Source organism: Phymastichus coffea, unplaced genomic scaffold, assembly GCF_024137745.1.
Source record: "Phymastichus coffea isolate CEN01 unplaced genomic scaffold, Cenicafe_Pcof_1.1 PCOF00043, whole genome shotgun sequence".
Taxonomy (NCBI): domain Eukaryota; kingdom Metazoa; phylum Arthropoda; class Insecta; order Hymenoptera; family Eulophidae; genus Phymastichus; species Phymastichus coffea.
The window spans coordinates 122,691-140,080 of NW_026706854.1; the positions used below are offsets into that span (position 1 = coordinate 122,691).

At 39.6% G+C, this 17,390-nt stretch overlaps 1 protein-coding gene across 1 annotated transcript in view; it reads right to left on the reverse strand.

The window, feature by feature from the left end:
• Nucleotides 1-83: 83 nt before the first annotated feature.
• The window catches only part of LOC131664199 (calcium-binding protein 4), a 41,973-nt gene continuing 24,666 nt past the window's right edge, over nucleotides 84-17,390 (reverse strand). Inside the window, exons 6-9 of the mRNA XM_058935102.1 lie at nucleotides 14,273-14,394; nucleotides 5,834-5,924; nucleotides 3,453-3,509; nucleotides 84-1,527 (exon numbers count right to left, since the gene is read on the reverse strand). Coding sequence (XP_058791085.1) covers nucleotides 1,364-1,527; nucleotides 3,453-3,509; nucleotides 5,834-5,924; nucleotides 14,273-14,394 — 434 coding nt within the window. The 3' untranslated portion in view covers nucleotides 84-1,363. The remainder of the gene's footprint in view (nucleotides 1,528-3,452; nucleotides 3,510-5,833; nucleotides 5,925-14,272; nucleotides 14,395-17,390) is intronic.

Below are 17,390 nucleotides of genomic sequence, written 5' to 3' on the forward strand. Positions count from 1 at the left end.
GTTACAACTCCATTCACATATTTAACAAAAAATAGATAGAATTGTAAATAAAAGGCATAGCATTTTTCTTTTGCAGATTTACAATTTATTAATGATTTATTGGAATCTTAAAATAGATATATATTTATAATCGTACGCGTGTAGGTACGGAAATAGAATCGGAAAAGAATCAATGGTGTAATTGATTGTTGTAATCGTGTGACTAGAATATTACACGAAGACAAATACAGCAAGTCCAGTACGATAAAATTCGAGCAACCGTAAAGGTTGAGATAACGAGCAAAATCACTCACATTATTATGAGTTAATATATGTACGATAATAATCGGTAGAATCGCTCGTTATAATGTCGCAATTGATGAAAGTCCCCGAGCTTTCTTAATGTATGCTTATTAGCTGCGTATCGTCGTAAAAAAGCCCTTGTGCAACAAAATCAGTGAAGATCGAGTCCGTTTTTGGTTTGAGTGAATCGATTAGACACGCATACTTTTTCTTTTAATAATCTATCTATCGGTATAACTATTCAAAGATGTGCTTAAGTAAATTTTTTATCACCTTGAAGTTTTGCCATTAAATTTTATATTTTTTCAAACGATGAAAATATTACAATATAGTATTTGCAACTTTACTACTGTTTTTTTGTTTGTTTATTATAATTTTTAATGCGAATGATCATTTTCCTAGCATGTCCCTTTTCACATTGATTACGTTTTGTTTATTCTTAAAAATGCGCAAAACATGCTAGTCGAAAAGTCTTTTTACGAAAAATTTCAGAAAAACGTTGAGTTTTTGTTGCTATTAATAATAGATAACTTTAATCATTGCATGTTGTTGTGCAATTAAAGTGCGATTAAAGTATGATTTGCGTATAATGATACAGTATAGTTAACGATGATATATCTTATAACTTATTTGTATGTTTTTTAAGCATATGTAATTTTATGTATAATCGAAGCGACTCTCTCACAGAGAAAGTCCGCATACGAATGCAAACTTTTTTTAAGTAAGTTTAAATCCTGCTCGAGTCATATAACAACGAGAGTAAAAAGAAAGCTTGCGATGTTGAAATTCATTCGTAAAATCAAACGAGAAGGAGAGAGGGAGGGGGGAGGGGAGAGAGAAATAGAAAGATAAAGAATACGAGAGAGAAGACGTAACGGTCGTTTTCATAATAGAGCGCACAACTGTCAATATGGGATGTCGAGTGATTGCTCCGCAGGCGCGAACCGGTTTTTGCAGATATGTCTTGGTAATCGATCGATCACTGACGAATGCGATGATCACTGACGTAGTCAATCGGAATTTTTTACGCGGCAAGGTCGATAAATGCACTTCCATTTTTTTATTTCCTCGTTCTGTCTCATTATTCCGAATCACCGGCACGACTCGCTGACGCGGTGGCAGGCGCAGGCGATGTTGGCGAACGAGTGTCTTCTGTGCCTTCATCCTCTTCGTCTTCGTCATCGTCGTCGTCGTCGTCGTCGTCGTCGTCGTCAACTCCTGGCTCACCCAACGCTCGAACGAACTCTGTAATAATAAATTGCGGGAGCGCATTTTTCAACGTTATATTTTGTAGCACAAATGAAACGAGCAATTTAATAAAAACATTGGATTACATCTGGAAAAGTAATTCTATCGGCGCACTAAAGTAGAATAAACAGATTGATCCGAAGCTACTATATACGTAACCGTATTATTAAAAAAACTTGTAGCAAAGTATTTCCTAATTAGAGATTTAGAAAAGTTTGAGTTTAAACAAAAGTTCCGTCGACTTGCGCTGCTAGCTACAACTTCTCGAGCGTATTTTCTTAAGAAAAGTTATTTTTCTGAATAATTAGCTTCGATATAAAAGATCTCCTTTTCGCGGCAGCTGTAGACCTTTCAGAAGTATGAAAATTCGCACTGTCGAGACGCTCATTTATTATCCACGGCTATGTGTGTAGTTCGCGGCTATTTTATTATACGTCTAATTCTGCACGACAACGGAGAGACGTTCTAATAAGTTTTGCAATAATTCGCAAGAACTTTCATAGCCATTATGTCTTAACAAAACAATAGCCAGCCACCGCGTAGCAGCATGTGCTTTTACGTTAGAAACTAGCTGCTACTCCTGCTTCAGACGACTTCAAAATATAGGATCTCTTTTTTGCCCTCCAGCATAGAACTTCCCAAATTCTTCTGCTCAGTCGCTCTCGGTAACAAAAGATGCTTCGCGAAAATGAGACGTCTCGAGGAACAGAAAAAAAGAGAAGACTTTACTGAATACCTAACGCGCGAGACGATGTATTTCCCCCCGGTATAAATAATAAGCTGTCAAAATATCTACTGTCAGCCCCCGAGCAGTACCGAATTCTCCCAACGGACCTGCGCGATCATCTTCGCCCACTCCTTTTCCTTTTACTTGAGCGATCGCAAAAAATAGCTCACCTTCCGTTCATGCCGAACAGTGGCCGGATTATTCTATCGGTTAATTGTTCGCGAACGATACGAACAAATCTCCCGATTCTCTTTGTCGACTTTGCTCTTTCTTTTTGGAAAGACGAGTGTTCTTATACGAAGCTGGCTATATTTACGAAGGTCAAATCTTTTTTTTTATACAAGATCTTACAGAATTTGATATGCAACAGTGCAAATATTTTTCCCCGAAATTTTGGAAAGTTATCAATCGAAAGTTCTTCGTAATATGGTACGGATCCCATGGTTCGTCCTAATCGAAATTATTTAGAACGATCTGTAGGTTCCAATAGTTAAAGAAAAAATTAAAAAGTATTACCCAAAATATAAATATCAGACTTCAAAAAATCCAAAATAAACTTCTGAGCAAACTTCTCAAGACAACCAATACAAATACCAGACTTTAAAAATATCAACTAATGAATGCATAAAAAATCCTAATCTATTTATTACATGCACACTCTAAAACAAAGACAAAATATTCACTGGAGTATTTTGCTGAATTTTATGTATACATTTCATACATGAATAAAATTTGACAGATTGTAAATAATATGAAGCAAATAAGAAAAAATAATCTGAGAATTTAATGCATCAGGTGATCCGCACAAAGAAAATCAGTCAAGAGCTGTGAATTGCATTGCAAAGATTAATAGTCGGCGTAAAAGATAAACGTCATTAAAATTTGATCAGATGAAAAGTTTTCTCGTACGAGATTTGCGTCAGATTCGGATTTCGAGGTATAAACTAGTAACTGAAAAACTAAAAATCATTGTCGAGAAAAGAAGCTTTTCTCTGCAGCCAAATCGAAAAATGTTCTTGAGACGAGATAGCGCAGGAAAAAAATTCGTTTCGCCGAGCTTGATACAGCGACGTGAATTCATTTCTTTTCCAGATCAAAGCGTAAAGCCGGGGCACATTGCCGTTGACAGCCGGCTACGTGAAAATCATTCTTGCTCGCTAGCACCGGCAGCAAGTGGGATTTTTTTCTCTCTTACCATAGAAATCGATTCGACCGTCGCCGTCGACGTCCACCTCCTTGATCATGTCCTCGACTGCAACAGACACATATACGTACGATCAGATTAAGTTTTGCGCAAAATAGATAAATAAATGCATGAGTTGATTCTCTTGGCACTATGGCTTTATAGACACGAAATTTTCTTGTGTGTATAAAGCCTTATTGAGATACTTTATTAAGCTTGTTATCCACATGTGCTTTTTTAATCATTCTGAATGCAGATCACTTCTATTTTTAAGTAATGCAACTAAATACAGAGAAACAGAATTTTTTCATCGGATGTATCCGTAAGCAATGAGAGCGTGCAAGACATTCTGCAAGCTAGACGGAGATACGCAAGAGAAATGTATTTCTCCGAATTGAGATAAAACGAAAACGTTGAAATTCTGAAAAATAGCACCGCATAATTTATAAATGAGCCTTTACGACTGTTGCAAAGTTCGAGCTTACTTCTTGTTTTTCGTAGCTCTCGCGCCGAAGAAGAGAGAGGGAGAGAGAAAAAATCAATTTGCCGCGCGCGTCGACCTAAATTTGCTCTAATTCGTATCGCGCGAGATGTGTACGCGAACGAGGAGACTAACGCGCCGCTCGTCTTCAATTATTTCGCGTTGGAATTTATCGCACTCGCTAAGAAGAGAAATGATCTTTACGTACGGGGCATCCTCAAGATACGACCTGACTTCTTCCTTGCCGCCTTCTGTTTTTTCTGCAATAATGAGAAAGCGGCGCGAACTTGGAGATTTACAAGTCAACGGTTTTGCCCGCACAAGTAGGATTAGCACCGAAAAAATGTTAACGACATCCAAGTGGACTAACTTCCGAAGTAAAGGCAACGAAGTTAAAGTAGTTTTTGTTGCAAAGAGGATTAACTGTCAAGACCGCTTCTTTTATTTTAGCACTAGCGTTCGGAACATTCTTTCGCCATCGGTGCATTGAGAAATTTTTTCATTCCCTCGGTAAGCGAGTATCGGTTCATTTTAGTCAAACGTTCGCATATTGGTGATCAATACTGCGACGAAAACTTTGATGCTGGCCTCCGTGAAACTCATTGGATTTCCAATCGCACTTTGTTTCAGCCACCAAAAAAGTAAGCGTACATTTATTGTGAGCGAAAAAGTTTCTAGCGAGTAGTATTTTTTTACTACTTTTTTTTTACTCAGACATTTTTCATCCACTAGAAATATATAACGAAACTGCGGGATTGTTACTGGAATATGAATTTTTTCATTTAGCGCACCGTTTCCAAAACATATCGTCAAACCCCGCTCGAAAATATTTTGAAAAGAAATCGTCTGAATAGATGACTTGGAAAGGCAACGAAGGCCTTTTATTAAAATTGTAAGTTTATTTTCTTAAAAACAATAGTGACGAAGAAAGTGGAATAAATTTGACTAAATATTCGGATGTATTTTAACTTGTCTCAGGTCAAAACTGGTTTCTCCGAAAATAAGTTTTCCTTTTGGTCTATTTACCATAAAAGTCCATTCGATATTGAATGAATCGTCGATCGACTGTATAAGGAAGAAAAGAAACGAAACTGTCAGTCGCTGAGAGTAATTTCAAAGTGTCGTTATCGAGATAGCGCTCCGCCTTATCACACCATCCGAGTAAAAATATATATCAGCAAAGCGATTGGAACGCGGTCGGTCGCGGCAATTTTCGCAGCGTAACCGTAGCTGAAAAGTCTCGCAGAAAGCTGTCGCGTCGTCGCCGTCGTCGTCGAATTTATTCACGGCGGACTTTACCCGCGGGGGGCTCTTCAGTTAAGTACCATTTCCTGACCAAACTCCTCGAGAGCCGATCGACTTTACTCCTCCTCTTACCGCGACTCTTCATTCGTTGCGTCAAAAGCTCAGCCGTCGATGCCGACGTATGGGAAATGCCTTTATCAAGCGGCTTTAACGCGCAGCCTGTTTATCCATAAAATGATGCTTTTATTTGTTCGTTAGCAGCTAACGAGCTGAAATTACGTTAATGCCCGACAACAAAAGCGGGGAAGTAGCTAACAAGCGCTTTCGAGAAATATAACGATCAGCGTTTACTTTTTAACGAGCTGCCAAGCAAAAGGGCTTCCTGAAACTAGTTAATCCAATAATTCTGATAAACATAATGGAACACCAGCGCGCTTTAGTCTGGCGCGACGAGAAAAAGAAGAGGAGAGCGTGTCGTTAAAAGGGAAGCCAAGAAAGGAAAAAAATGAAGGAAGAGAAAGAGGCCGCGCGAGAGCGTTATGCTCAAAGTTACCGTGAGGGTTTGCTCGGCGCAACAGCGCGGTGGCAAAAATTTAAGTCTCGCCTCCGTGGCGTGCAATTCGCAGCAGTCCTCAATTGCGCCGCGCACACCTTTTTGCATACTTACTCTCTTCCTCGGAGAGGTCCTCGCCGAGACACTGCAGCACTGCTCGCAAGTCCGAAGCAGTGATGTAGCCACGATTGTGCTTGTCGAAGACCTGAAACCGAACAGTGCAACCTCGTTTAATCGTCTATCGTCAAGTCAAATACCGATACTGCCGGCAGGATTGAGCTGTTTACTCATTGCGCAAGTCGTGTCTAAAGAGCTTAAGAATGACGATTCGCAAGAAATCTTGTTGCAGAAACGTTGCAGAAATTTTTTATAAGATTACTCTTGTTGCTTGCTTGTTTTACCGTATACAGCAATTAGAAGCTGAGATCCAACTTGTATAAAAATGATCATCGCCCCATCGAGAAAACAAAATGTTTCCTGGTTTTTTTCTAATGTTACGATGGTGTCAATGTTGATATTTCATTTAGATTCATAATACGAAGCCACGCACACAAGCTATTCATGAAATTAAATCAATGCAACTTGTTGAATATCAATGACTAGGTATAATACTTGAACAGCGTAACAACCATTCTGTATAGTTAAATTCACATCTTTATTATCTAAATAATACGAATTATAACGTGATTCACGATAACGCTCGATATTTCGCGTTTCAATGGATTTTATTTTGCCGAGGAAATCTTTCAAAATGAAAATTAATAGCCGCAAAACCATGGAAATCTGAGAAATCTAAATCTTATAACTATCAATCTGCCTTTGGCGACTTGTTTTGTTTTCTTTATTTTGTTTCAAATAGAGAAAGAAGAACACGTCGCGGCGAAGGAGAACAAAGAAAAAAGAAAAAAATGACAGAAATCCAGAGGACACAACTGGCCGAAAACAAAGCGGGTCAAAATTCGCAGTCGAGGCGAGAGCAACCGCGTTTGCATTGACGGAGTTTCGGGTGATTATTAGAGAGAGCAGCGCTTTTTACGCACACACGGAACGAATTGGCCTTGGGAGTGCAAGTGCGCGCACGGATAGGACAATACCGATCGGCGAGATAGAGATAGAGGATTGATGACCGGTCGTGCGGTTTGCTTGGACTCCTCGACGTACCCTGCTGCGCGGTCGCCAATTTCACGGACCCGTGAACGCTTTCCGGACGTTTCGCTGGATGGGAGCTTCGAGCGCTGGCTTCTTTCGATAACTTCTATGAGAGACGAGAAGCTCTTCTGCTCCCTAGCTCGCTTTTGTCGCATGCGTGATTGCTTAGCGCAAAACCACTGGCTTCTTCTTACTCGATATGCAACTTTGAGCGTTGACTTAGGATGATTAGTTCCCGCTGCGCCAATGCGATTATGTCTTGCGCGCGATAAGAATATAGATGCTTCGCGAGCTTTGACTTCGATAGAAGTGCAGAACCAAGTAATCTAGATTCGAAGCTTTCTTCTCGGTGAAATTAAACTTTAACCTTCCCGCTAGTTATTTCGATAAATTACGTCGTCGCGGGAGATCGGAATTTAAAATGTAATTAGAGAATTAAGCGAATACGAAAGTGGCGCAGCGTGAGATAGTATAGATAGGCACATAAGACGGCTTATATATTTCAGGTAGGCGCTACATGTCCTAGCTAGTGCACGTATATGAGAGTGGAGCGCTCGCGGGTTTATCTTGCCGAGCAATTACCTGATAATATGCCCGGAGGGGGGGGGGGGGTGAACATCCTCCTTAATTATTCTGATCGAGCTACGATTAAGGCTTTGCCTCTCTCGCGAGAGACAGATCGAGTGAGGGGGCCAGATTAGTCTTCTTCACGAGCAATTTGTAAACACTCGTCCGAATCTCTCCGAGTTTCCCGTTGCAAATTAGAAGTTTCCAAGTGGCTTGCTAAAGTAATGTCCTTACGGGATATCGTCGCTGCGAGAAAAAATTCCATCGAGCCGCTGACGATCGACATCTTCCCCCTCGCCCCTTCTTTATCCCGGAAATGGAAAGCTGAAAAATCGCATATCCGCTATCGTAGAGAGAGGAGAGATTTGTTTCCTCGCGGAATGGCTATTTCCCGAATCAAGAGAAAGGATAAGTAGGCCGAAAAATTGACCGCGCAATCGCCGGCAACGCGCTCATCTCCCGCCCCCGTTCCATTATTTCGATAATTGCAGTGTGTGTGTGTGTGTGTGTCAACGTGGCAGGAAACCAATCGCGGCTTGCGGTCGCCACGTCATCGGGCGTCGTTTTCAAATTGGAATTTCGATTGTGTATGTACGTACGTGTGCGCGTGTGCGTACGCACGCGGACCCTTTTTGCGACGATGACAAATGAGCGCCGATAATTTGATGCTCTGCGGTTCAGACTCGTGTTAGCAATGGACGAGCTTTTTAACACCGTATACTTCGCTTATTGGCTCGACGAGTTGCCGAGCTAATAAACCATAAAATTATAATATACGTTTTCTGTTTAACAAAGTTCACTCAATTAAAATCAGCATTTCTTTGAATGAAAGCCAATGGATTGGCAGTATTTTTAATAGTAATGATTGATCATTTCCTTAAAATGATCCGTTTGTAAGAAAAAAGTGAATTTATGATTTTTAACTACTTGTAACTTTACCATGATTTGAAAAACTAATCGAAGACTAAAAATGAACAAAAGATTTCTTAAGTAATCAGTTTGAAATTACAACATTTATATACTTCGAGTATGAATGATAAAATATTCTTATCTTTTTTATTATTTTTCAGTCGTGAACTTCGTATTTAAATAAAAATTCTGCCACTGGAAAAATGTGAAGTTTCATTACGCTAATACAAATTTACCCGAAAATTGAACTTCAGTTTTAAAATAATGCTATGTTTTTATTATCATTCTTGTATATTGCGCTACATAATTTATTGATAATTTGAAAGTTGTTTTGAAAGTTGTCTGTTTTTACTTTAAAAACTATAGGCGTCAAAGAACTAATTTTTTTCATCCGAATACCGTCAATTTCGTTATAAAATCTATCATGAGCCTCACATAAAAAAATTGTAATTTAAATTAAAAGCGTAAAAGTAAAAAATATGAAAAAATTACGCAAAATATTCACTGCAAAAATTCATGATTGTGTTTCTGACTTCCTTTGTCTTTAATTAAATAGAATTTTACGAATGAAAGTTATAAAAACGTAGAAATTCATATTGTAATATCGATCTTCATAAATATTATCATATTACTGCGTAAACGCAAGCTTAAAACAATGATATAATTTCCTTTCCAACAAAAAAAAACTGAAAATTTTATTGACATCTATAATCGTCGAAAAAAAAAAGAAATTAATAATCACGAACGTTGAAATCTAAAATTTGGTATGAAGAGAAAATACAACCATATCTGATAACAATCGACGAAATCTCACGCATCCCCAAATCAATTTAAAAACCAGCTGAAATCCCAAACAATTGGACGAGACTGGTATCACTAATGACGCAAGCACATAAAAACACGAAGCGATCGTAAACAAAATCGTCGATGCAGTGAAAAGCTGACGAGAGTCATTGGAAGGCGGCAGTGATACGCTCCATGTTAAGCCACACGTACACGCGTACCAGATAGGTTTAGCGTGAGTAATTAAAGTAAACTGCAATTATAGAGTTGGCGCATCAGCGAACTTGGCACGTGATGTGAATACCGAAATCAGTATCACACGTACAACTAACTAACTTTCATATCGATATGCTCTGCCGAATAGTTTCTCGATTGCTCCTGGAATACATCAAAATCGATTATACACAAATACATTACTGTGTTACTTGGAGATTGTGCAAAAAAAAAAGATAAAGGTTAGAAATGAGGAAGAAAAAAAAGGAGAATGGTGAAGTTGACTGATTTCCGAGCACTTTCTTTTTCTTTTCTCCGCGTTTTCCATTCTCCCGCCGCCCTCGTTCCTTTTATTTTTCCGCAGCGCTCTAATAGCTCCCTTAATTTTTTTTCATCCGCAAAAGCGGCCCTTTTCCGTGTGACTTCTCCTCTCCTCCTAGTTTGCGTCCCTTTGTCTAGTACGTGCCGTTGTAATACCGCAAATACTTGGACACTTTCCTCCACAGTGTGCTCTAGAAGCGCTCCCCTTCCCTCTTGAGAAAATCAAGGATTTTGCGTTTCACGTGATTGTTAAACTGGTTTATTATTTAAAATTTCATTAAATATTTATCATAGTTCGACTGATAACTTTCAATTTACACTTAAATGTTCAATAAAGTTAGTTAGAGATCATTTAAGTGTTAGGCAGAAACTATCAATAAATGTTTTTCCATGTCATAAATAGACAAAAATTACCGTGGAAACGGTAAGATGAAATTCCAATAATTTTCGGCATATAGAATTTTAAGCTTGGCAACAACGTTAAGCTTTAATATTTTTTTATGAATAAATAAGGCTAATATTTAATAAATTTCAAAATTTTACATTATAAAAAATACTTATTAGGATTTATTTCACCTGAGATTCAAATATTATAAAGCCCAGTGCAAATTGAAACACTTTTGAAAATACTCATGAGAATTTGAAACTAGCGGTTTTTTATCTATGAATTAAAACGCGTGATTTTTTAATGATTCCATTCTTCCTCATTTAAACCACCTAATAGCTACTTCACATCCGAAAACCAATGTTTTGTTTTCTCTAATCAATCTATCTAACATAGCAGGAAACAAAGTAAAAAAAATTGTTGACGACTCCGTTCGTCAATTTCTTTTTCAACAGCGCAAGCACTCTCCCGAGTGTCACACGTCTATTAACTTATCAACCTACGCATTTATTCACGCGTTCGTCTTTTAATACGTCGCGTTATACGGACTTTTTTCTGGCTGGATTTTTCTCCTCGCGCACTACTCATACGTCCAGATAAAAATATCGACTGGTTACAAGAAGAAAAGCATATACGATAAGCTGTTACGGTCTCTGCTCGCTAAACTCTTTACCGCGTCGAAGGGCTCATTCTTCTTCGTTCGCAGCTTCTTCCATTTCTTTTTACTCTTGAAAGGAAAACGTGCTAACGTTCTCGCCTCGTTCAAGTCGATTTTTCGCCCAAACTTGGAGGCTTTTATTGATTTAGGTTTATTCTTTGGATGTATTTTATTTTATTTTCAGTTTTTTTTCTGTTGTGCCTTCTACTGCCACGCTGTGTACAGTTGATTGCCCCTTTTACTCAGTTGCTGTGCCGCCTACGCAACTTTTTCTCTCGGTCTCTTCAGTATCAAAGTCGGTGTGTGCATGTTAACCAGGCCATGAATATTGATTTTATGCTTCGCGAGCCTATAATTAGAGGATTGTGTTTAGTTTTATTGGCTGAAGTGTCGCTGTCAAATGATTATACCATCCATACGGCAGCTGAACTGAAATGAATTAAATTTATATTTCATATATTCCAGGTAAAATATACCAGTCGAAAATTAATTGTTGCATCATTTGAGTCGAACCTTACAAGCTCAATTTACCAGCATTTTACACGCGCGAAAGAGCGCTTGTAGCGTGCGCGCAACAGTCGAGCAGACTTTTCTCGAGGAAATATTTTCGCACCGAAGGACTGAATTCCCTTCGATAAAAGTTGAATTTCCGTCGTAGAGTGGCACGATTCGAGCTTCGTTTTCCTTCTTGAAATTCGAAGAGCGCGGGTAGAACGTTGACGTGTTTTTCCAACTGGCTAAAAAATTTTTGCGTCCCATTAAGATGCCCGTGGCCGTGTGCGATCGAGCGATCGGCTCTTTTTAGCCTTCAGTGAATAAGCAATCGACTATATCGCGAGGGAAAAAATCAGTCGGCGACTTTCTTCGTCTTCGACTTTAGAGGGATAAAAAAGGGCGCCGGAGGCATCGACTCAAGTGGAGAAAAAATGGATGCGCGAGAGAAAGGCTGGTCGTTAGGCTGCATTGTGCAAGGCCTCGAGCTCCTTTACCCCTCGCATACAAGTCGAAAAAAGAGTACGAGAGATAGAGAGAGAGAAAAGTCATCCAGATATCTGTTTTTCATTTATTTGCGAGTGCTTCGTTTTATTGCTCGGTGCGATTACCCGCGACAAAAGGGCCGAAAATTAGCTCCGAGCAGGAATACATTAAATTCACGCAGAAGCATTAGCTAGAGCCAAGTACGCCAATGAAGAGGCTCCGCGCTACGCTACGCTAGAAACAATAATAGAATGTCAGTTGAGCCTCGAGCCGCGTACACGGAAAAACTTAAGCCACCCGCATTATTCGAGATTGCAATCCCCGCAGCGTAAATCGCGGCGAGCGCTTTTCTCCGTGCCAGCACGCGTTGCATACTTTCGGAAATCACCTCGAGGCTACGGGATCCGCGCGGCATGTACATACTCGCGCGCGTGTGGGACAATGAAAATGAACGCTGCCGCGTGTGAATCACTTGGCTCTCATCCGTTAAAAAATTGGGGGTTTCGCTTGCGCCTGCGATGATGAAAAGGGTCGATGAAAGAGTTTTCTGCTCTTTTTTTTCTGATTGTATTTTCGAGCGAGTGTGACGGCAAAGGTGTTCGATATATCGCGCGCTCATTAATTATTTTTTTGTCGAATATACGGGTTTTGACCTAGCTTTATAGGTCACGAACGGCATTGATTTCATTTAATTACGGCAGGAAAACACGCGGATAAATCGACAAGTCGATCCATTGGCTTTGTTGTGAAAGAAATGCGAATTCCCGTTAGATTGATGGAACTGTGACTGATTTTAAAAACCAAATAAAGTACATAAAAGAGACGTTGCCGTTGTCATAAAAATTTACTCGAACAACATAGAAGGATTATCCGTGATAAAGCGAATAAGAGAATCGGTATAATTTCTGTCGTGGATAGAAACAAACGTAAAATAATATCACGTTTTAATGTTAGCAGTCATGGTAAAGTAGTGCGCGCAGAAGGAAAAACATTGTTGTACTGTCGCGGTAGGCGAATGGAGATAAAAAAAGAAAAGCTACGCACTTTGGCGGAATGAGTTTTCGCTCGTGCGTGACGCGCCGTTGAGCGAAAGAAAACGAACAAGATGCTTAAATCATATCGCTCGTCTTCCTCGGGGTAGAGCCAGTCAGGCAGCGCGTAGAACTCGCGGGATAGACATCGAGCTTGTGAAAGCAACCGCTCGCAATTGTCATGAGAGCCTGTCCGTTTAATTGACTCGCCGTAATTGGAATAAAACACACGAGATAAGGGCGCTCATCTCGCTTTTCTGCAATAACGGATTAGTTTTGTCAAATTCGAGAATTGAAGCATCCTCAAGCCTAAAACGTAGGTGAAATTCATTTTGTAAGTGGTCCAAACGAATGAATTCGCGAATGACGTTAAAAAAGAAAAATTACGTTAATTATATTATGGCCGAAGGTATGGACGACGAGCAACCAAAATAAAAAACCGCTAGGTAGTAAATCCGCGAAGCGACTGGAAAGTGATGCAATTCTCAGCTGAATTGTTGTACCTAAGAGTCTCGGCGCTAAGTAATGGCCCCGTAAAAAGAGCACGCGCTCGCTCTCTCTCTCTCTCTCTTGCTCTATCTATTGCCGACTCCTCGCGAATGCGCGCGTACGTTGTGGGCGTGTTGGCTCTAGTAAAGCCAAAATTTGTCCGCTCACAGCGGAGTTCGTTAGAGAGCACGCGAATGGACCGAACAGGGCTGCAAGTGTCGATGAAAAGCACGCCCTTCTTTTATTCTCGTTGGAGCGAGCATGTCACGTAACAACTCTGCGCCAGTGCTTACTTCGCTCGAAATTGAAAAGTTGCGAGCGAGCTGGCTAAATCTTGAGGAGAGGGTTCGTTTGTGTTTTCCATTGGGGGAATTGGGATTTCATTTCTGGCAAAGTTTCACGGCTAAATGGCCCGCCGCAAAAAAAAAGAAAGGAAAAAAAGAGTGTGGGTGCATACGCGCGTTCGCTGCGGGAAAATCTGTTCTGCCCGAGCGGCTTACGAGTTTTCTGTATATGTTTTTTTTTTATTTTACTGTTTGGTCTGCATATATAATGAAGAAAAAGAGGCGCGCGTACACGTCTCTACGGGGAATTATATTTTAAATTTTAATTTGATTCCTTGCCTTCTCGCTCTTCACCTTTGTTTTTTCTCCCCGTTGCCCTATTCGCCCCTCTAATTCGCTTAACAGAGTCCGAGAGAATTTGCCTTATACTTGCGCGTATTTGTTTGGTATGCCTTATAGTATTGTGGATGGTCGTTTTTATTTTCAGAGATGATTTCTTTATAAGCTAAGCTTTCGTGCAAAATGTTCAATTTCAGCTAGTCTGATATTGTTAAGTTTACAATGATGATAACACATTATATAACGCATATTCTGGATTTTTAAAAATGAGTATTTTACAAAGAAGAGAGTTGAAAACTGTATTTTTTTGTAATATTTTAGATTAGCGCGATGTCAGATTTCAATCGAAAATCTAGTGAAATCAAGAGAAAACTCGTGAATTTTTTTTTCACGCGACAAAATTCGAGCGAAAAAAGAGAGAAAAGTAAGCGAGTGTAAGTAATTTACCCTGAAAGCATCGCGAAGCTCTTGTTCCTCTTGATCCTGGTCCGTAGGAGACGATGAGCTTGCACTGCCACCGATGTTACTGACGATCTCGACAAACTCCTCGAAGCTGACGTTGCCGTCACCTATGACAAAAGAAAAGAAAGAGAAAATTGAGTCAGTCGGCTGATTTAATTTTTCTTTTGCTTCGTTGAGATACTCTCGAATTTAAATTTCTAGGAAGGAGAATACGTCGATAAAATTAGAATTTCAACACCTTGGCGAAAGGTGATCAAGAAATAAATGGATCAGTCGCAAACTGAAGTCGTGCGTCTCGTGTAAACAGTCGGTCAATTGAGCCATTCCAGGTTAATTACGTCGGCACGTTTTCGCACTCCATGAAAGACCTCGAAGATGCGAATTTGAATAGGAGCACATAAATGCATTTCACTACCAAAAGAGTCACTGTTTTCATGGCATCGACAAGATTGCATTTCAATTGTAGATATCTGTTTGAAGTTCGCGCGTGCTTCGAGAAGGCAAATACCTGAACGGGTAACGAGTTTTCGGTTAAGAAGATTTTGACATATGCGGGTATTTAAATTGCTGGGATTTTTCAAAATCGTGGAAATCTATCTTTTTAGAATTTTCCATGAAATCTAAAGAAATAAAATAATAACGTTATCAAACAAGTGCCGTAAACCGTTTTGAAACTTCTTCTAGTAATAGCGTTCGAATCGTTTTTGCAAATGCGCTACTTTGAAATCAATTTTCCGGCTCTTCTGCAGATCGACAAAACGACCAGAAACAACTGATTTCATTGTACAAAAACAGAGCATTAGTAAAGTACCTTGATTTGCACATCGAGTGGAGGCTCATCGGAAAATACCTTCAAATAGTTCACCGTGCAAGCACACGTAATCGAAATCCAGGGGATTCCTCACTCTTTTCCGACCTTTTGTCCATTTAAGCCTTTGAAGCTCGTGCGCGCGTTCTCTCTCTCTCTCTCTCTCTCTCTACATATTGCGCGAGTTTCGAAAGCCACTCGTTACCGAAATTTTAATCCCCGTTCGACGAACGAATCGACGATGTGCTTCATTTGCAAGAACCAACTTTTAATTAAAAAAAAACAAAGTCTAAGATAACGCGGATGAAAAGTTGTCGGGAATCAGTGCCGGTAGAATCTACGGCTACGTTCAAACCTACTTGATGCGCGCTTTGGGAGTGCTCTTAATTTCGGAACAAGATGTAGAGCGGTAATGCTTGAAATAATTGAACGAGGCTGGAGCTAATTTATTTTGCGGTCTCTGGAAATGGACAGTGTAAGCTTCTTGCTATATCGTTTATGGCCATTTCGCCAAATCTCCAATTTCCGTGGTTTGCTGGCGATTAATCGTCACGGCATTACGCTTGCCCATGCTCTTCAATTTTATTCAATGTTCCTTTTTGTTTTAAATATTTCGATTGACGTGGATAAAATCGTACGGTCACGGGGATAACTTTCGTATAGAAATGGAGTTTTCTTTCGGCCACTCTCTGGCATTGAATATCGAATCGGCGTTTTTTTCTTTTGAAAAGTAAAGTTTCCGAGTAAGTAAGAAATGTTTCGACGTTGCTCATTAACGTTTGCTTAAATTTTACAATTATCGCGAACACACACTTCACCTTGCATTTGGAATAAAAGGAAAAGTATATTGTAAAGAAACATGTGTTGTAGGTGCGATCGGAAAATTCCGGAGCATCCCGGCTAATCGAATTGGCACAGACACAACCATAACTTACCGCTGAGCTCATAAGAGAGAGAACAGTATGATAACATCTACTGTTCAGTTTAGCGTCAAATCGATGCAAATGCGTTTCATGCGCGAGTCGACAAATAAAGCCGACGACAATGATACGATGTGTATAACTTGGCGCCCGCTTCCGCATCAATGCTTACGCCTACATATCCCTCGTAATCCTTTTCCAGGGCAAACTAAACGAAACCGAAAACGATAAATTGAAGAAGATTACATTCGCTTCAACGTCGTTCAAGCAGATAAGAGAGGATTGTTCTCTTTTTCCTTCGTATCAATAGACGCCGAATAGGTTTGAACAGCTTAGCAGAGGATTACAGTTGAATTATCATACTAGCCATTTAAAAAAGGGACGGACGTGTATAACAGCGCGTCATCCGTCACTGAAAATTTGTTGGAAAAGCAACTGGATAGTTTGCGTCGTATCCCTAAAGAAGATTTTGCTACAGGCTTGCTCTCTTTATCCTCGACGCTCGCTCTCCGAGATTTATTACATCAAAGCTCGCGAACAAATATAAAAAGGGAATATTCTCCAGCAGCTGACTTTTAATTGGAACAAACGAACACTTTGAAGGAAATGTGTTTTTTGCCACTGCTGCTAAACAAAGCTATATATAGATGTCACTTACCCGACGGGTGGAAGTTAATCTCTCCTTCTTTGTGATTGTGTACCAAAGACAACATTAGTTTTTTGCAATCCTGTTGATTTAGTGTATCGAATTTGCTCTAGGATCGCAACTGTTGACTCATTTATTTACCGAAGGATATCTTATACCTTCGCCTACATCTCGCGGTATTGCAAATTTGAGATTGCGCAAACGAACTTTCAATATACTATCGAGCAGATTGCTATGATTCTATATAAATCCGAATTTACTGATATTCAATTTACGGATTAACGAAATTTTCATGAGCAATCTCTGCTTTTTTAAATATTAGGATGAAAATTAATTAATCCTACCAGTGAAAAAATGTTTTTTCGTGCGTACACGTAAGGTAAAATAATATATAGGTAGAAAGAAACGCTGTGATAATTGATTAATACTCGAAACGAATAGAATAAATATTGGCACTTATATCCGATCTAACAAATATTTTTGTCGGCTCAATAGCGAAGTATCACACGTATGCATACCAAATATTGACCACGAGTATCTGTCTGCGAAATGAATGCTTTTCCATTACGAATTATTTGCCTAATATAACACAGATAGCCGCGGCATTTCAATTAGCATAATTGGCGCAATTTCGGCAGCGTCGCGGAAACATTTCACTTTGCCGAGGTGTTATTATGCAGCAACTAACGATGAAAAAAAAATACGCCGATAACGCGATTACGATTAGCC